The 21448-nt window shown below is 36.9% G+C and overlaps 1 protein-coding gene across 5 annotated transcripts in view; it reads left to right on the forward strand.

Moving 5' to 3' along the window:
• Positions 1-7600: 7600 nt before the first annotated feature.
• Positions 7601-21448, forward strand: part of PYHIN1 (pyrin and HIN domain family member 1) — a 39403-nt gene continuing 25555 nt past the window's right edge. For 2 of the 5 annotated variants that reach the window (XM_050757895.1, XM_050757888.1), the window contains exons 1-7: positions 8132-8679; positions 13073-13357; positions 14626-14744; positions 15289-15456; positions 18189-18611; positions 20014-20202; positions 21093-21260. In XM_050757895.1, coding sequence (XP_050613852.1) covers positions 13093-13357; positions 14626-14744; positions 15289-15456; positions 18189-18611; positions 20014-20202; positions 21093-21260 — 1332 coding nt within the window. In that variant the 5' untranslated portion in view covers positions 8132-8679; positions 13073-13092. Of the gene's footprint in view, positions 7841-8131; positions 8680-13072; positions 13358-14598; positions 14745-15288; positions 15457-18188; positions 18612-20013; positions 20203-21092; positions 21261-21448 lie in introns of those variants that run through there. The other 3 variants (XM_050757869.1, XM_050757878.1, XM_050757904.1) reach the window with 3 other exon arrangements.

The following is a 21448-nucleotide window of genomic DNA, read 5'->3' on the forward strand; positions in this document are numbered from 1 at the left end:
TGGCTATGTACAGTATATTAGAACTCATCCACATCATCTCTGAAGTTTCCATATAAATTCACTCTCCTCTCTGGCCCCAACACTAAATCTCTCCTTTATTCCACTACTTTCCGAACTAGAGAGATCAACCCTAGAACTACAGAAGCCCTTTCTGCCAACAGAATTTTCTGCAGTTTATGGTATTTGTTTAGGGCAAAAGGAAAAGCAGGCAAAACCACAATATAGACTACAAAATTGCAGAGAAGAACTAGGTCTGAGAAGCATTCAAGTTGGAGAGGAAGGAATGCCACAGCTGTGAAAATGTGTTCTGGGTAGGTGACTGCAAAGTGAATGGTAGAAATGTCTGATCCAACTGGAGAAAGCTTACTGATGCCAGGATAACTGCTGCTTCCCAGAACACCCACCCTCCCCTAGGAATGTGGAACAGACTGCAGAGAATCCAAACAATACCTTTGCGCAGGAAGTAAATAGACTACAGAGTGCAACCAGATGGCTTAATAGGCCATCAGTGACTGTTTTTCCCCTCTTTTCCCATTCCCTTTTCTTCTTACGGCTTAAAAGACCAGTCATGCATGTATTGCAAAGGCAGAGATCTTCCTCTTCTTGCTATTACCCAAGATGGCCTCACATGTATCCCCTGAATAAATCTTTGACTACCTACCAGTTTGGCGTGGTCTGCTTTCTTTGGTCTGAGCTTGCCCTGTTCTTATGAAGGGTAGGTATTGGTCCAGCAAGGAGTTTTCCCAACAGTCACCTTGCTAGTTAACTGTATTCACTCAGTGTGCAAGTATCCCACCTCCATTATTCCAACTTGTGTACAGAATTCAACTCTCTTTAAAACCTGTTATATACATAAATTGCAACGTCTATGCATTAAGTAGAACACACTCTATGGAATACAGAATAACATGGAAAAATTGATAAAATGGGGAAAATAAAGCATAATAACAAGATTGAGGAAGGAGATAAGCTTCTACTACTAGTTTCAACAGTTCAATGAAACAAAGATCAAAGCTGATATCTGACTTTCACAGTTTCACTCAGATGGGAGTCGGATAGACAAGTATTAGCTTTTCAAAGGATAAAATAATTTACTTTAAGCTTTGGGAAAATCAGATTCCTGTGTTTTAACACAATTTTTTCAGTCCAAGCAGGAAGCATGAGAAACCAATCAATGCCCCTGTGCTAATATTGTAAGTGGCAAAGCTTTGGATAAGATAGACCTGATTTGAATCTGGCTCCAACCCTAACTAGTCACATAATTTTAGGAAAATAGCTTAAATGGTTGCTACAGACTGAATTGTGTCACTCAGATTCATATGATGAAGCCCTAACTCTCAGTGTGATGATATTTGAAAATATGAGGCCTTTGGGAGGTAATTCGTTTATGATGTCAGGGTCTTCATGATGTTATTGACTCCCTTTAAAGAAAAGGCATCAGATCTCTCTCTCTCTCTCTCTCTCTCACACACACACACACACACACACACACACACACACATACTCTCTCTCTCTCTCTCTCTCTCTCAACCCCCACCAGGTAATGACCCAGTATGAATATGGCTATCTACAAGCCAGAAAGAGGGCCCACACCAGAAACTAAGTTGGCTGGCACCTTGATCTTGGAACCCCAGCCTCCAGAACTGGGGGAAATGCCTGTCATTTAAGCCACTCAGTCTATGTCATTTTGTTATAGTGTCCTGAGACTCAAGTCAACTAAGACAATAGTCTTCTCTAAGATGGGGAAACTCTGCCTCATAGGGTTGATTTGAAAATCTAGTGACATAAAGCATATACATTACTTTTTACAGTCTAGTGCATCATGAGAAATCAATATGCAGTAGGAATCATTGCTCTTAGCAAGGTAAAGACACTTAAAATATTGATACTATTGAGCATCAATAGTATCAATAGTATTGAGAACTATTTCACACTATTGAGTATTTAGGATGTCAAGGTCTTCATGATGTGATTGGTCTCTTTTAAAGAAAAGGCATCAGATCTCTCTCTGTCTCTCAAAAGCGTGAAGTCACTTTTCACACTTCTCAAAATACTCAAAAGTGTGAAATAACACAATGGTTCCACACAACTGAAACTTTGGTATATGCATAAGCGTATGGAAAATGAGGTCAGAATGGTAAAATAGTAAGCTACCTTTTTTCATAAAGGGAGGAATGGAAGTTTCATTGTGAAAAAATAGGTACATAATTGGGAGATTTTATGCAGTGAGAGGATGAATTGAAGGCAGCATACTCATTTCTCAGCTAGAAATCAGAAAAAAGATGATGATGATGATGATATGACGATGATGATGATTATTATTATTATTTTGAGATGGAGTTTTGCTCTGTCACCCAGGCTGCAATGCAATCTTGACTCATTGCAAACTCCACCTCCCGGATTCAAGTGATTCTCTTGCCTCAGCCTCCTGAGTAGCTGGGACTATGGGCACCCGCTACCACACCCAGCTAATTTTTGCATTTTTAGTGGAGACGGGGTTTCACCATGTTGGCCAGGCTGATGTTGAACTCCTGACCTCATGATCCACCCACCTCAGCCTCCCAAAGTAGAAAAAACAGATTATTCACTATTGAGGAATTTTTCTGCTGGTTGTCAAGTATTTTGCATTATAAAGGCAGCAGAGGAGGTGATATTTATACCACAGGAAATGGCAATTACTACAAATCAGAGCTCTTCTGTAGTTGTTATAGTTAGATTAATATCTAGTTTTGCGACTGCATTCTATTTGTTGCATTTGTTCTTTGTTTTTTGCCCCTGTTTTTCTGCCTTTTTTGGTTTTAATTGAGCAATAATTTTTTCCTTTTCTTCTCTTAACATATGAATTATTCTTTTAAAAAACTTTTTTATTGTTTGGCTTGGAGTTTCAAAAATATAGCTTTAACTAACCTAAATCTATCTTTAAATATTACTGTATTGCTTTATGTATACAACAGATACCATATAACAGAAAATCCCCTATTCCTCCATTTTTTTCCCTGGCTCATTTCTTGTATTTATATACTATAATGACTGAATACATTATTACTATTATTACTTTAAAAAAAGTTATCTTTTAAATAAATTAAGAATCAAAATTTTCAAAATTTAATTGACTTGCATTTATGCCTTCTCTGATGGTCTTCTTTTCTTCATGTACATCTGATCTCCTTCACTTTTGAACAATAATTTTGCCAGATATAGAATTCTAGATTGCCATGTTTTTTCTTTCAATACATTTAAGCATTTCATTTTATATTCTTCTTTCTCTTGTTGCCTCCAATGTTCCTGACAAAAAACTCTACAGTGATTCTTGGAATTGCTTCGCTATATATAATACAATATTTTACTTTCCTCTGACTTTGATCAAGATTTTTCTTTGACTTTTCTGCAGTTGGAATATAAAATGCCCAGATATGATTTGTTTTTCAGCATTTATCGCAGTGGAAAATATCTGACCTTCCTGCATCTGAGGTTTTGGCTCTGGTTAGTTTTAAATATTTCTTGGCAATTATTTCTCCAAATACTGATACAGGAGATGGAAATAAATTATCTTAGGCAGATAGTGAGGGCAAAAGAGTCCTCGGCAGAATTGCCTTCTAACAAAAAGCAGCCCAAAAATCACTTATTTTCTAATAAAGAGCAGCCTGAAAGATCAAACTGCAAACATAGAGAAGGTAGCTAGGAGCTTCCACAGGGGGATGCTGGCAGTGCCAATAGAAAGGGCTACCTGGTGCGAGGCATATTCACCACGGGGCTCCACCTTCCCTTTTTTGTTAGCATGTGTACGGTAAGAAAGAAATAAGCAACGTGGAGTAGCTATCCACCTGCATAATAAAAGACTGGAGTAAGGGCAGCCAGAGATTCAGGCCCTATGCAGATGGCACAGCTGGTCCTCACCAGTTTTACACAACCTGTGTAGGTCAGACACCATCTCCCCTATCTCATCTATAAAAATCTCTGCATTTCACAGCAGATCTGCAACCCATTTTTCCAGGATGCTTCTCTGTAGCAGAGAACTATTCTCTTTCTTTTGCCTGTTAAAATTCAGCTCTAAACCTCACCCTTTGTGTGTGTCTGCATCCTTGATCTCTGTGGCCATGAGACCAAGAACCTCGGGTGTCATGCCAGACAAAGAGACCAGTTCAGTACTTTTTATGCTTCCTTCTTTCTTTCCTTCTGGCTTTTCAATCCCACCACAGTTATTAGATATTCTGAGGGCTGGAGGGCTTAATACTTTTTTCCTTTGCATTTAGTTTGGGAAATTTCTATTGATCTATCTTCAAGGTAACATTCTTTTCTAGATTGTGTCTGGCCTATTGATTATTTTCTATTTCTATTGCGATTATTTCACTTCATACATTTTTGTTTGATTTGTCTCTTAGTGTTTTCTTCTCTCTGCTTATCTTACTCATCTGTTATTGCATGCAGTCTACTTTTTCCATCAGAGCTCTTAATACATTAATCACAGTAACTTTAGATTCCCTGTCAGCAAATTTCCACATCACAGTCATATCTGAGTCTGCTTCTAATGCTTCTTTTGACTCTTCAGACTCTATTTTTCCTTGTCTTTAGCATACCTGGCTTTTTCTTTTTGTTGTTGTTGTTGTTGTCAAAAGGAAGATATATATGATCAGGTAATAGGAACTGAAATAAATAGACCTTTAGTATGAGATTTTTTGTTAGTCTGGCTAGGTGCTAAAATGTTATTTACCTTTTGTCCTAGATGAAGGTTCCAAACACTTCAGAATCCTTTACTGTCCTTTTTGTCGCTCCTCTTGACTTTGAACTTCCCTGAGCATCCTCCTCAGAGAGTCAGTCTACCAGGAATAAGCAAGAAAAATAGTGGAGGATAATATAAATGACCAGTATCAGGAAAGTAAAGGGATAACACTGCAGATATTAAAATGGTAATAAAATAATATTATGAACAATATTATGCAAATAAGTTTGGTTACTTACTTGCGTAATTCCTGTAAAACACAAATTTGTTACAGAAAAAATTCCCATGAAACACAACTTACCAAAACTGTCTTGTAAGGAAATAAAACAACTAAATATTTTTATATCTATTAGAGAAAGAGAAGTTGTAACAAAAATCTTTCCGTAGTGAAAGTTTTAGGAATAGACACTTTATGAATTCTATCAGACATTTGAGGATAAAAGTTTACCATGTCTATACAATCTGTTTTAGAAATGCCAGTTTGCTGTCACACCCAATTAAAGATATTACACAGAAACTAAAACAAAAACCAATTCTCACATGAAAATAAATGTAAAAACACTTTTGAAATATTGAAAAATTATACTTACCAATATACTTATCAATATGATAAATTATAATGCATCATTAAAAGTGTTTTATCTTGGGGATGTAAGATTGATTCAACATTTAAAACTCAATCACCCTTCCCTCTTCCTTGAGAAACAGAAAACTATTTACTTGAGAGACAAAAGGAGAAGGCACCTGTTTCAGGTGGCCGATGGTCATGAATGCATAAAGCAATCTTGCTAACGGAGGCTCCCATACAAATGGGTTTTGTTCTGACTCTTAGGGATAGAGAAAGGCTTTAACACTCTGCATTTCCATTTTCCTCTCTGAGATCACAAAAATTATCACAAGCCTTTATCCTTGGGTTTACAATGGACTTTAAAAGTCCCAAATGTGGTTTGTTGGTGTGATTGCTGTTAAGAGAAAAGCTTCAGCTGAATTAAATTTAAAAGAGTTTAATTGAGCAACGAACGATTTGTTATTCAGGCAGCCTCCCAAGCCAGAGTAGGCTCAGAGACTCCAGCACAGCCACATAGTGAAAGATTTATGAAGAGAAAAAGAAAAGTGAGATACAGAAAATGGACATGAGATAGAGAGCTGGATTGCTTATAGCTCGGAGTTTGCCTTATTTGAATGCGGTTTGAACAAGTGGGCCACATTTGATTGGCCAGAACTTGGTGATTGACCCAAGAGTATACTACAGTCCATTTACACTTCCATTTAGGCCATCATTCACGCTGCATGAGAAACCTTTAGGCCGAACTTAGAATATGTAAGAAGCCAGCTTTAGGCTAACCTTGATTTAACATTGCTCTTCTACTTACTTTTGCTCTTCTCTTTAGAGGCTTTCTGCTGTCTCCTAGACTGATGACTGGGTACAGACTGACAAACATTTTCTGTAATAAGCCATGCAGCAAAATCTTTACACTCTGCAGCCAGATGTACTCTGTTGCTTGTCAACTCTTCATTGCACCATGAAGTAGACATTGACAATGCATAAGTGAATAATCACAGCTGTGTTTCAATAAAATTTTACTTACAAAAGTGGATGGTGTGTTAGTATTGTCCCATAGGCAGTAATTTACTAACATCTTGGTTAGAATATTAATCTGGTGGGAACTTTTCCTGAGGACTTTGAATGAGCATGGGAATTAGTACTTCAGATGATAAAGTCATGCAGGTTCATCCAGACTTTTTCCCCCTTATCAGGATCTCTTGTATGTTCTATTAATGCGCTTTCTGTGTGATGGCACAAATAGCAAATTATTGCCCACTGCTTCAGAATCAGTACAAATGCACATTTTTAAAGCATTTCTTTGCTTCATCTATTACAATTTTATCTGCACAGTATGGATTACGGAGCAATGTTCTGAATCGTCTTTGGTGACAGTAATTTGTGTGTTGTATGCTGGAGTCCTAACCAAAGGCATTACTCTGCATGAAATTATTACCACAAAGGGGAGAGAAAAATGTCCTGAAACACGATAATTTCTACCAAGTTTCCTCTACTCTCTGACCTTTGAATTGGGGTAACCTGACCTTCCTAATATCCCTCTCTACCTATTATCTTAAAACCAACTCAGTGTCTCCACATTAACAGCACGTAAACCTATAAAACCATGAACACTCAAAGGTATTTTTATGGCCACGCTTCCAGATCCTCCTTGCTTTTTCTTAACTTACTTTTGCTTTGATAAAGTTATCATATGTTTCCAAATCCAGACTTCAACTATCCTCTCCGTGACCCCAGTTTGTACTAAGATGATCAGCTTTCTTCTGCTCCAAGATGGCCTCAGATCATTTGCATTATTTGTGAAGGAAACCAAAAATACTTCTCAAAATACTTAGGACTATTAAGTTAAACACACAGAAAATGCAGGGGAATATGCTGCCTCAGGCACTATTTGCCTGATGGCAGGACATAAATCCTTATTTACTGGAGAAAGCACTTGCTTTTCAGCCCAGAGAAGGCACCACCAGAAACCTGAGGAATCTGGGAACATCCCACATTTTCCCACCTTTAAATGACTGGGACTGCTTTCTCCTTTGCTTTTCACTGTAAAGGATTTATGGCTCTTTATTGAAACACTATTTAAACAAGGTTTCTAAGCCACAGCCTGGAGAGAGAAATACTTTTGAACTGAGGCCTATCCCTTATGATAGGTAGAGCACACATTAATAAACTGCTTGTTTTTCTCGTTAATTTGGCGTTTTCAGGAGAGTGTCAGCTAAGAACCTAAAAAGGGAAATTTAAAAAATATATGTTTTCTCCCCTACAGCTATATTTGGGGCCCCACTTTCCACTCACAGCCACATCCTGCTTGCAGATCTGCTGCTGGGTTAACACAACATCATCTGCCAGTTGGTGTCATTTATTTGACATCTTGGGGCTACAGTACTCTGAAGGACACCCACTGCCCTTAACAGAAAAAATACTGCTGAGAAAATGGTTTAACAGGACTCTCACCCTACCAGAAGTTCAGTGCATTTTCCAGGATTTTCAAGGCTTCGATGTTGTCATGTTGCGAGCCCACTATCCACTTGTGTTTTTCCATGAATAATGAAGAAAACGTGAGTAGTCATGAATCTAATCATTGAGGTTAAGTAACCTAGTCATAGTCAAGAGGACAGCTAGTGTTAAACTCCTTCATATATATTTGAGAAAGGATTTATATATTGGTAATAACTTTCTGATATGGAAAGCCCTAGGTTTGTCAACTATTAATAACTGGGTGAATGCTTCAGGTAGTATTTAAACCAATTGCCATTTCATAGCAGACATTCTCCCATGCAGGAGATGCAGTAAAGTACTGGTAGCAATAGATGCTCCTACCGAGATCTCCTCCTGCAACTGCCACTCTGTGCACAGGAAAGGAGGGAGAAGAAGCCACCTTGCTTCCTCTTATATTTGACAATCATTCATCGGAATAGAGGTCCCTAATGACCCACATGTAAATCTGCTGGCTAAGAAAGTTCTAAGGTTGGAACTCCATTCAGATATCAACATTTGTAAGAAAAAAAAAATTTAAATATAACATTGATATAAATTTTACTTTGATAAGATACCTACAGGAAAGAAACTGTTCATTTTCTCTAACAGGATGGAAAGCAAAAAACACTGGTGGGAGGTGGGAGGAGTCTGCACATTGTTTCACAACTCCTCTCTCCCTAGGGCAAAGCAGAGTGTGAGGAAGCCAGTACTAGTCAAGTGAAGCGACTCTAAGGACGGCCATTTTCCCTTACTGTCTTTGAAAATACTTCATTTTCTTAGCATTTCAGGAGATTATAACATCCGGTATTTCAGTTTCTGAGAGCTTTACTGATTGATTTTCCTACTCAAAACAATCCTCATTTCCTACATTTCTGAAGATCTCAAGATCTGGACTACTGTTGAAGAAATTTCCAGTAAGGTGAGTACTGTGGGTATTTTTGTAGAAAAGATCTAGATGTTTCCTTGAAATCCACAAAATCACAAGGGAAAAATTAATATTGGCTCTTCAGAGCAGTGGGGTGAAGGGAGTAGAGCTGGTATCAACTATATTCAGAAAAGTGAAAACTGCAGTTACTACTTCCAATTCTTTACTTACTTCAGAGATAGTAGATATCCTTTATTCTACAACTGGGGCACAAATGAAGGAATATGCATTTTGATCATTGCAGATTTTAAAACAAATTCTCTGAGTATATATTCTCTGAGGTTAGAAAGCTTGGTGGCCTCAGGGGTCTAGGCAAAAGACAAGAAAATGATTTCATTCTTTTTTATGGTTGCATAGTATTCCACACTGTATATGCACAACATGGATATAGCTGGAGAATATTATCTTAAGTGAACTAACACAGGAATACCAAATACTGCATATTCTCACAAGTGGAAGCTAAACATTGAATCCATATGGACACAAGATGGGGACATTAGACACTGGGGACTACTTGAGAGGGAAAGGTGGGAGCAGTATGTGTATTAGAAGGCTATCTATCCGGTACTATGCTCACTACCTTGGTGATGGGATCTTTGTACAACAAGCCTCGGCGACACACAGTTTACTCATTTAACAAGCCTGCACATGTACTCCCTGAACCTAAAATGAAAGTAGAAGATAAAATAAGACAAGATAATGTGGTGCACAAAGTATCAGGAAATAATATTAAGTAAAAAAGACATCTAGATGTAGAGCTGTGTTTTATGGTATTATCTCAATTTTACAAAACATATTCTCACACACAAACGTATGTGAGAACGTTTTGTAAGTAATATTCTACAAATAATAAATAAATTTTAAAAAAAAAGAAATTTGATTAAAACTTTTCTTTTGAAAAAAAAAACACAGTAGAAAATTTATCCATTTTGCAAACACAATTATTCAAATAATTTGTGTCAATATTTTCATAAGTATGTTTAACTTTTACATAAGCATCGTTCTACACCAGGTGTAAAAGGCAGTTTTTCAGTCATTTTAAGATTACTTCCTGCCCTCCTGAAAGTTAATGATTTTTTATTTTTCTAGTGGCAATGTATAGGGGAGAGGCAGGGAAGTCAATTTGAAATAGATTTATATTGCAAAGTTTAGAATTTTTCGAAGTCTTTCTGTATAGCCTCGTGCAATATTTCGGTGTACTTGACTAGAATATGAGATTTTAAATGTTGATTTCAGAATTTATGTATGTTAGATAAATACTGCTATCAATTATGTTGCTCAAATTTGTAAAAATGTTATTTTTTTACTTTTTTCATTTAGTATTGGAAGATATAAAAACTCCTATTATAAGACGGTATTTTTCTGTACTTCTCTCAAATTTATATATATAATATATAGATATGCTCATATGCATATATATAATGTATATTACGTGTGGTATGTGATCATGCATACGTTTCTAAACATAAACATACACATATAAATATATATATTTGTGGCAATGTGTGTACATATGTGTGTATATGAAGATAAATATATTATATATCAATATATTATCATGAAAGACTATACAATAATGAAAAATAATATACATTTATTATTATTAGATAAATCTATAACTTAAATTATTGTATCTTCCCAGGAATTCACCCTTTTACCATGTGGTATCTGATAATACTCTTTGTCTTAAGATCTTTTTTAAAATGATTCTAACATAGATAAGCTGGCTTTCTTCTAGTTTCTCCTTGCACGATAACTTAAATTTCTTTTTCACTTTTCAGTGATCTTTCACTGACAACATACATACAGAAATTTTAAATCAAATTTGATAAAAGTTTTCATTTAATTAGTTAAGCTCTTTATGTATAGGCTAATAATTAACATATTTTGGCCTGTTTCTGCTATCTTCACTTCAATTTATAACTCTTCTATATTCTCCTACTTGCCTTTTTTTTTTAACTTACATTTCCATCTCACCCTCTAAGACAATTACATTAGTAAACTGTCACATTCTTTTTCTTCCCTCCCTCCACCATGTTGGTATACTTTCTGTTTCTCTTTTCTTTGATCAGGGCTTTCTTTTTAAGACATAGGCATACATAATCAAGTTCGTTTTTCATTCTTACTCGTTTTTGGCCTGCAGCTTTTTAAAATTTTTTTTTTAATTTTCTATTGAAAAGTTCTTCCAAAAATGTTTCTGTGTGCATCTTTGTCTGGAAAAACTACTAAGGCCTTGAGGTTCAGAGAATAGTTTTCGGGGACCTTTTGTTTAAATATCATTTTGTTTAGATTGAAATTCTAGTTTTAAAAATTATTTTTTCCTTCAAGACAAGATGAGAGCATTTCTTTCGTACCTGGGAGGCTCGATATGTTTTGAAAATCAGAACTTGGAGGTTTAAAAGATTATTTAATGCACATTTTTCTAGAAACCCCAATGTTATCAGTGCCATTACTGCAAAAACAAAAGCACTAATATTTCAGCATCAAAATATATGAATATTTGTGTTTAAGTGGAATAAATAAAAATCATACATAGCCTCCTGTAATCTCACATCTGGTTTCATTTTGCAAGTTAATTGTGTTGTCATACTCACAAAACAAATCAAAACTTCCCATTTCTAAACTTTTTGTTTAGCAATTTATATGGGATTTTGGACCAGCATTATATAAAAATGATTCCATTCTCTTGTTTCAAGTAGATTTGTTGTTGAGAATCAGTTTCAATCTAATTTTTGGATCTTTGCAGGTGATATATTCTTCATTCTCAGAGGCATATGGAGTATTTATTTGTTTTTTATATGCTTCAGTTTCACTATATGTCTTTGTATAGATTTTTTCCTTCATTCTATGCTTTTCAATCTGAGGACACTCATGTTCTCTCAAGAAGAAAGCAATTAACAGCCCCAGGAATTTAAATGTCTTAATTACATAAGAGGTACACAAATACATGCTTTGTATAATTAAAATATTTGTTTTGGTATTTGTTTTTATTGAGATGGAGTTTTGCTTTTGTCACTCAGGCTGGAGTGCAGTGGCATGATCTCTGCTCACTGCAGACTCCACCTCCCAGGTTCAGGTGATTCTGTTGCCTCAGCCTTCCAAGTGGCTTGGATTACAGGCACCCACCACCATGCCTGGCTAACTTTTGTACTTTTAATAGAGACAGGGATTCACCATGATGGCCAGGCTGGTCTTGAATTCTTGACCTCAGGTGAACTGCCTCCCTCGGCCTCACAAAGTGCTGTGATAATTTAAAAAGGAATTAGGAATCCATAGCATGCTTTGTGTGTCATCATGTGCTAAAGTGCACTGGTGCTAAAGAGGTCCAGAGGAGTAATACTGTGTCCTTAAGGGGACTCTGAAAATTTCTAGAAGGCAAACTCTCAGTTGAGTCTTAAAGGTTGTAGGAGAGGTAGTTAGAGAGAGGAATGTGGGAATAGCTTTCCAGGCAATGAGAAGAGAATTAGCAAAGTCATGAAGCATGAAAATGTTTTATACTTCTGAATCGTAAGATATAAGGAACACACAAGTGCCAGAAGTTTAATAAAGAAAAAAGAATGCAGATTATTCAAAGTTTTCTGAAACCAATACAAGAAGCAAGGAATGTATTGAAAAGAAAATGAGCAAATATTGAAACATTTCAGTGGGATAAAAGTGTGTTTTATAGAGATAAATGTGGATCTGTTAAATGAAAATGAAATAGACAAATCGAGCCTAAAAGAAAAATCAAGCAACTATCAAAATATTCCAGCCAATAAATCCTGTGTTCTGCAATAGAGAAAATGTAGATGTCCAGGAAAGTGATAGTTTTATGGGCACAGAGGACAAATACGGCAGGGTCCAACACCAAGGAAGAGGATACTAATGATAGCTGACAAGAGAAGAGTTAAGGAGAATAGGGTCTGTGTCCCAGCATGAAACTGTAGTGCTGTAGCAGAAAGTTATTCATATAAGATGGGAGGCTGCAGCCCATTTACACCTAGGCCACTCCAGTCATAGTGGTGGGTGTGGGAAGATTTAAGAAACAACAGGCAGGTTTTGGGGGATAGGCCCCAGCCCCAATAAAGGATGGGAAGAGGAACCAAGGACTTTGACACTGCACAGCCCATACTCTAAACACTGAGACAATTGCTTGTTCACAGACCTCCTCCTAACACCTGGACCCAATTCAACTATCCTCATTCAATGGGAAGAATTACTTGGACATTCCTAAAGGAACAGTTCTTCACTCAATTTCTACAGTAACACATTTGGTCATTAAGTCCTTCTTTATCACACATATTCATGAACAACTCTTTCTTATGGGCCACTCATTCACAGAGGCATACATCTTCTTTTAAATTGTCTGTATATGTGTGTAACACTGTCTACCATTTTTCTCTTGTAGGCTCACTTATATCTTTAGAGATGGCAAATAACTACAAGAAAATTGTTCTACTAAAAGGATTGGAGGTCATCAATGATTATCATTTTAGAATTGTTAAGTCCTTACTGAGCAATGATTTAAAACTTAATCCAAAAATGAAAGAAGAGTATGACAAAATTCAGATTGCTGACTTGATGGAAGAAAAGTTCCCAGGTGATGCTGGTTTGGGCAAACTAATAGAATTCTTCAAAGAAATACCAACACTGGGAGACCTTGCTGAAACTCTTAAAAGAGAAAAGTTAAAAGGTAATTGGGAAGAGGGAACACCCACCTGCTGCAACCATCCCCACCCTTCCCAACCTTGATTAGAATGCCACCTTGGTCATAGCTGATACATCCTTTTCCCAATTTGTGACTCACTGGCCGTGACATTGTTGGCACTTCAGATGCCAACAAGTTGACAACTTATGGCATTCCATTACTAATGTGGATTGACGTATATCAGAATATCGGAGTTGAGGTGCAGTAAAAGAACAAAAAGGAGAGGGAGTTGAAGACAGACTGAGACTTCTAGTACATTTGACAGATTACATAATGACAAAATAAAATTATAAAAAATTGTTGTTTATATCTGAGATATGTACATTTAGCCAATTAATGTGTCCATTCTATTGAGAATATTCAACACATCATCATTCTTTATAATACAAAAGATAACATAGTATTTAAATGTAAGCATTGCTCCTGGTAGTATGAAGACCTCCTCTCTTGTCATATCATTGAGTTAAAACAATTAAAACAAAGTCGGCCGGGCGTGGTAGCTCAGGCCTGTAACCCCAGCACTTTGGGAGGCCAAGGCAGTTGGATCACGAGGTCAGAAGATCGAGACCATCCTGGCTAACAAGGTGAAACCCCGTCTCTACTAAAAAATACAAAAAATATTAGCCAGGCGTGGTGGCAGGTGCCTGTAGTCCCAGCTACTTGGGAGGCTGAGGCAGGAGAACGGCGGCGTGAACCTGTGGGGCGGAGCTTGCAGGGAGCCGAGATCGCGCCACTGCACTCCAGCCTGGGTGACAGAGTGAGACTCTGTCTCAAAAAAATAAAAAATAAAAAAGTCAAAAGTCACAATATCTCACCTCACAAACCTATATAACATCTCCTTTCACTGGTTTCTGTAATTTGAATAGATTATCTGGAGAATGTGACTAAGCAGTGAGCATTATGAGAACCTTACATTTTAAAAGGAAATGATAGAAGAATAGGATTGGGAATGGGTTTGACTGAGGCCCATAGAGTTCAGAGGACAGGAAGGATGTCCTCACTGCACAGAGGAGGAGTGATGAAAGCACTGAAGAGTATGAGTCAGTGTTTGTGCCTTTGTTTCTCCTGCTGGCCTCCTGGAAGCCAGACTAGGCTAATGCAACAGAGGTAGACTAAAACACACCTGAACTCTCAAGCAGGCGCTAAGAGCAAACAGTATTGAAACTGCTTCAGCTGTCTGCGATCATCTGCTCTGGGTTTATACATCTTCCTTTTTTCTGCGTTAGTTGTGAATAAAATTGAATCCATTCCAGTCAAAGGAACAACCCCATCTAAAACGAGGAAACACAAAGAAGTGGATCCTGCTACACCTGCATCCACCGCAAGCAACACACTCACAGCTAAAGGAGCAGAGGAGACTCTTGGACCTCAGGTAAGCTTCAGGAAGAGGAGCAGGCTTCAAGTCTCACAGTGGAAGCTCCGCTATGGCTCTTCCACTCAATCTCTCCAGCAGACAGTTATTTCTTCCTATGGTTCCCATCAAGTTTCAGATTTATCAAATTACATAATAATTGATCATCTTCTTTCTGCGAGGCAACAAGTTAAATGCTTTAGTAAACATAATGTAAATATGTATAAAATAAGTATATTTTCATCCCCAATAGAGAAGGATTTAACTTGAGAGTCAGATAAAAAAATGTTTCCTGTGTTTACAAAAGCCTAGTTTTTTAACTACAAGTCAGCATATCCCAAAATACAAGTAATTAAGGAGTGATGTGTGTTACTTTCTCCGCTCCCCTTTTTAAAATGAAACCATCTATGCCCTGTTCTTTCAATTGGCCTGGGGATGTACAACACCCACTTAAGTTTTCAAGAAAAATAATTTATATATAATAAACATCCTGCCTTGTAACGAAAATGTGTTCTGCTTCACTTGACACTGAAAATAATTAACAAGAAAAATAAACTACTTGTAGAAAAGAAGAAAACCATCTGAAGAAGAGACTGGAACCAAAAGGAGTAAGATGTCCAAAGAGCAGACTCAGCCTTCCTGCTCTGCAGAAGCCAGCATGTCCACAGCCATGGGCTGTTCCCCACCTCCCCAGACCTCATCATCAGCTCCACCCAACACTTCCTCAACTGAGGTACACTCTTCCTGGTCCCCTTGTGATTCATTTTCTTAACCCAAAATGTAGGAATCTGATTTCATCCTCTACTGAAAAATGACATCAATAATCAGCCAGTAAATCAAATGTATAGATTGAGAATTCACTGCATTTTAATCTTTTGCTTCCAAAGGGATACTTGATGAACTTGACATTATCTCTGACTGCAGAAAGTTTTCTGTCCTGTGTTGTCTGGGGAAGAGAGAGAGAGCTGTGGAATCTGGAACTTTCAGCAATGGACTCACTGTCTACTGCCCCCATCTGTTTCACACCCCTTCCCTTTGCTCACTAATTTGTTCAAGTTTCTTTGACATACACCATGCTCCTTTTTCCTTTAGGATTTTCGCACACCTTATTTCTTTCACCTTAAAACTCTTACTGGTCAACTTTATCCACCCTCTGGATCCCAATACTGAGACCTTATCCTCAGGGAATCCTCACTTAGACTCCTGTAACTTAGGCTAAATCTTCATGGTGTTCTGTTTCCTAGGAATTTCTTTCTATTCTACTGTTTATGACAACTCAAGTTAAGAAGTGTTTATATTTCCCACCTACTCAACGTAGTTCCAAGATTAGGGTTAGTTTGTAATTCTGTGGACCACCATAAACCAGGGCCTACTTCAGTGTCTGCCTCATGGGAAACTTCCAATAAATACCTTTACTCAATGAAAAAATGAAAAACCAGTGGCTCACGCCTGTATTCCCAGGACTTTGGGAGGCTGAAGCAGGTGGATTGCCTGAGGTCAGGAGTCCGAGACCAGTCTGGCTAACATGATGAAACACCGTCTCTACTAAAAATAGAAAAAAATTAGCTGGATGCGGTGGCATGCACCTGTAATCCCAACCACTTGAGAGGCTGAGGCATGGGAATCGCTTGAACCAGGGAGGTGGAGGTTGCAGTGAGCTGAGATCGCACCACTGCACTCCAGCCTGGGCAACAGAGTGAGACTCCGTCTCAAAATAAAAAAGTAAAAAAAAAAAAAAAAGAACCATATTCTAAGATATGAACCACTGCAGCTAAGCAAATGACAAATAAAGGTCATCTGACTCAGTCAAAGATAACTATTGTGAGGCCAAAAGTTGTAAAAACAAAGAGAAGTGATGGAATAGGGAAGAGAGCTCAGGAGTTTGGGAAAATGTAGGCAGACAGAAGATGATACACCAAGACTTACAAATGAAAGAAAGTAAACTACAATTAATAATTGCATGATTCTGATAATCCTTATAATGTTGTACTCGTCTCAAATTTGGACAGGTCAGCCTTACTGTATGCATGTATCAGCAATAGTCTAAAAACTAATTGAAACTCTAATGAGCTTTATTATAAAAAAGAATGTTCTGTATTTCTGGTACACAATAGAGGAGATCAACTATGATAGGCAACAAGTGATGAAACCACAACACCAACCTTAATTGGAACATGCTCTATTCCCTTTTTTCTTACATTAGATTTTGTATTAATATAAGACTATTTCAGAAAAAAAAGGAATAAATGCAGACAAACCGGATCAAACCTAATTAAATTTACATGAAATTCCAGCATCCATAATTTGCCACATTTCTCTATATACCCTCTCATATTTACTCCTATGTATACACATATTTTTTCTGAAAATACCGTAATACAATGTAATGTCCTATTATGTCTCTCTGAGCAGTTATTATGATCCCCTTCATGCAGGTCCTGTATTCATGTGGCTCCTTGTGAGGTTGCATATTGGTTACTATTAATATTCGCATGGATGAGTCTACGGTTACTCATTAACTTGCATTGGGAAAGGACTTTTCTGTGTTAGGCTGAATGGGTCGCATGGATAAAAAGTCAGATCAAATAAAGTCCAATCACTCACAGATGATCACTGTATATGGTATTCCAGATCAGACCACTCAGGAGCTGCTGGTTTGCGAATGAGGCCTACCTATTCCTCCAGTGCTTTTTCTTGAAATTGAACAACTTTTCCTTCATTAATGTGTTCTGCTGCAATTTAAGGAAACCTGGATGTTATAGAGAAAGGGTATTAAAGACCATCCACTCTGATCCTTGGTTTTCTGCCCACATGCTACCTCCTGGAGCCCTGACATTGAGAAAGGCTGCAATGGTGGAAATGACACTCTGTAGAGAGTGTCTGTAGCCTGAACCTACTGAGATGAGGGCATTCTGAGGGGTTTAGCCCACAGGTATTCTCACCTGCTTTAACAGTATTTATCTTAGGCAGGAAAAGTATGAGTTGTATGCTAAAAATTGCCCTGTCTACATTGGTAATAACTAAACACTACTGATGTATGTGGTTTGTGGTGGATACCCTTTACCATTTTCAGTGCTATTCAATTGTGTTTTGTCTATTTTTATGCTCTGGCATTTTAAGCTGGTAAGAGTAAAACTACAATTCATTATTTTATCCTAAATTTATTTTAAGTTACTTCATGATAATCAGCTCAGCATCCACTTGTCTTATGTTGCTATTATATCTTACATTTTAAGGATTATTCTGTTTAGAGAAGAGTCTTCCTTTACCATGTGGTCTCCTATATTATTGCATCTGGCTATGAGACTACTTCAGGATATCCTCTCCTTCCCTGTATCCTGGCCCTAGCTCTACACATCTATAACCGTTTTGGGGCCCAATGCTGTGACTTGAGGTCATTGAAGAGCAATTCTGTATTCCTCACTCAAAAATTTCTTTTTTGTATTCCTTTTTTATCATGCACAGAGCCTAAAACCATTGGCCAACCGTCAGGCAACTCCCAGTAAAAATATTTTCCCAAAAGACCCAATGATCGTGATGGTACTAAGTGCAACAAAGATATTTAAATATGAATTCTCAGAAAATGAGCAAAGAAGAATGTTTCATGCTACAGTGGCTACGCAGACACAGTTCTTTCATGTGAAGGTTTTAAACATCAACTTGAAGGGGAAATTCATTAAAAAAAGAATCATCATTATATCAAATTATTCTAAACATAATAGTCTCCTAGAGGTGAATGAAGCCTCTTCTGTATCTGAAGCTGGTCCTGACCAAATGTTTGAGGTTCCAAAGGACATCATCATAAGAGCAAAGAAAACTCCAAAGATCAATATTCTTCACAAACAAACTTCAGGATATATTGTATATGGATTATATATGCTACATACGGTAAGGCATCAAAGCTGTTTTGTTGCATTTTCTACAATAACATGTGAAGTTAAAACCCCTGATGTGCTAAATGGAAGTTTGCATATTTACTTAACGTTAGAACTCAGGACTCTCTCAAAACTACTGACAAGTAAATAAAGTCTTCTTCAAGGTTAAGACCAGGATTAGGAGAACTATTAATGTTCTCATTCCCATGTTTTTCTTTCCAAAATATCACCCTGAAGTTCTTTAGTAAAACATTCACTGAGAAACCTTGAGACTTCATCAGCTATGACTACCTATTATGAGTCATAATGATCAAGGATAGTGAGGGATCTAGATCCATACAAACATAATAGTAAACTTATTTCTTTGATTATAATCTCAATTGTAGCAAAAATCACATTATTTTCATTTTGAATAAAGTATTGTCCTTTGAGGCTTGAGTTCCAGTTTTGACAATCAGGGCAAGAAATGAATTGACTGATTATACCTGGAAATCAACTGCAGAAAACAGGTAGGACAATGTTCTGACCAAATGAAGCCTATTCATCAAAAAGTATTGAACAACTGAGAAATATAAATTTGGATGATACTTGGAAAGTCAAGTAATCTGTACTCGTATATTAGATATGTCACAAAAAAAAGAGCAGAATAATTTTTCTGATATGTTACTGTCAAAATTTATGAAACTAGTTAGCATGAGACATTCCGACTCAGAAAACCAGTCTATACCTGGCTATTGATTCCAGTAATTTCTTACATGATCAACAGCTCTCAATCTGTTACATTTATTTTCTAGAATGACCTCTTATTTTAGCAGCGTTGCTTTCTGTACACACTCTTAAAGAAATTATCCTTAGAACTATACATCCAGAACGATGAGTAATAGCCTTGATGAGCAAGAAATTGGAATGTTTGAACTTAAGGACCTGATTTCGGAATGGGAGATGTTGAAAGAGATTCAGTAAATGGAGAAAGTCAAAAAAGTAATTAGATAGTTACTAAAAGCTTGTTTTTTATTACAGATTCCTCATAACATAGCAAACAATTAGTTGTAACAGATGCCCATTCTTTTTGCATGGGGCAGAGGCCAAATAAGCCTACCAGGGACTTCAGGTTCCTTTGTATCAAGGTGCTTTGGGAAGCATAGCTGTCTTGGAGGTGAAAGAAGTTGAAACTGGGAAGATAACTCATTGCTCTAGAACTGTAATAGAAATACTTAGAACGTTAAGGACTTAAACAAAAAGAATATTGAGGGAGAGCTCTGTGAGACGGTCTAGACTAAGGTATATGTATTGTATGTTGATACAGTACTAGGAGTTGCTGTCTTGCATCTTGTTTTTAATCTGTCACAAGAGACTTTCCCTTATGTACAGTAGTTACTATGTTCTCACAACATGATATTAATTTTTTGTTGTAGAAAATTGTAAATAGGAAGACAACAATCTATGAAATTCAGGATAAAACAGGAAGTATGACTGTAATAGGAAAAGGAGAATGCCACGATATCCCCTGTGAAAAAGGAGATAAGCTTCAACTCTTCTGCTTTCGACTGAGAAAGAGGGAAAATATGTCAAAACTGATGTCAGAAATGCATAGTTTCATCCAGGTGAGAAATAAACAAATATTAGTTTTCCAAAGATGAAAATCATTTGCTTTAAGTTTTAGGAAACCATACTTCTGTTGTTTTACACTTAAAATTCTACAAGTTTATGAGAAACCAAATGATGCCCTTGCACTTATACTTAGAGAAAATTATTAAAATATATTAAAAGAATGACATTAATTATCTTCTTCAAAAAGACATGAAACTTGTGCTAACTACTAAAATATTTGAAGAAATTCAGAGGGCACAGGACTAATTGAAGTTAGTTATCAAAACCAAGTTCTTTGCAGTAAGATAGGCTTGGTATATATTTTGCTCATTTAGGTGCATGATATTAGAGAAATAGCTTACATGTTCCTCATAAGATTGGCTTGAAAATTAAATGAGATCATGGATATACATTTTGTATCCCATTGCCTTCCTTGTACATTATGACAAACCAGTATGCGCTAGATGCTACTGCTCTTAACAAGGTAAAGACAGACATTGGAAAGACTTCAGGCAGATAAAATGTTGCATACAAATATTAAAAGTGAGAAACAGCATAGTGAGTTCTGTACAACTTTGGCATATGTGGAAAGGTAAGAAAAACTCATGCAAGACAGGTAACAAGTAGTCCTTTTCTCATCTGTCTTATGCCATAAAGACAAAAATGGAGTTCATTTTAAAAAATAAGTAAATAAAGATGTTATTTGACTAAGAATGTTAGATCATTTTACATTTTAGCAAAAAAATATATTGGCAGTTGCCTGGAGGAATACATTAGATAGAGGCAATTTTTAAAGGTAATGACATCTATTAGAATTTAATAAAGGATGATAGTCTCACATATTTAAAGATGTGCTTTCCCTAATATTAAAAAACATTAAACAAAAAAAAATGAATACTTTCAGATACACAAAAATACAAGCCAGAGAAGCCATGACTCCAGGAGCATGGCACTACCCCAGGAACGGAGTCAGCATCCAAAACCTTCAGAGGCTGGCACAACCCTACCTGAAAGCCGTCCCAAGACTCCTCAGATGCCGCCAACAACCCCATCCAGCAGTTCCTTCACCAAGGTACAATTTCCTGGGTCCCATGCCTCATATCTCCCAAACATAAATTACAGGGATCATTAGACTGTTAAAAGAGTTTCTCTTCCACAATCTCTTGATAAAAGTAAATCACCCATGTGTTTACTGAATGCATGCAGTGAGATACTACCACATCACAGTCTTTGCTATCTAAAATATATCTGTGCAATGAT

Source organism: Macaca thibetana, chromosome 1, assembly GCF_024542745.1.
Source record: "Macaca thibetana thibetana isolate TM-01 chromosome 1, ASM2454274v1, whole genome shotgun sequence".
NCBI classification, from domain to species: domain Eukaryota; kingdom Metazoa; phylum Chordata; class Mammalia; order Primates; family Cercopithecidae; genus Macaca; species Macaca thibetana.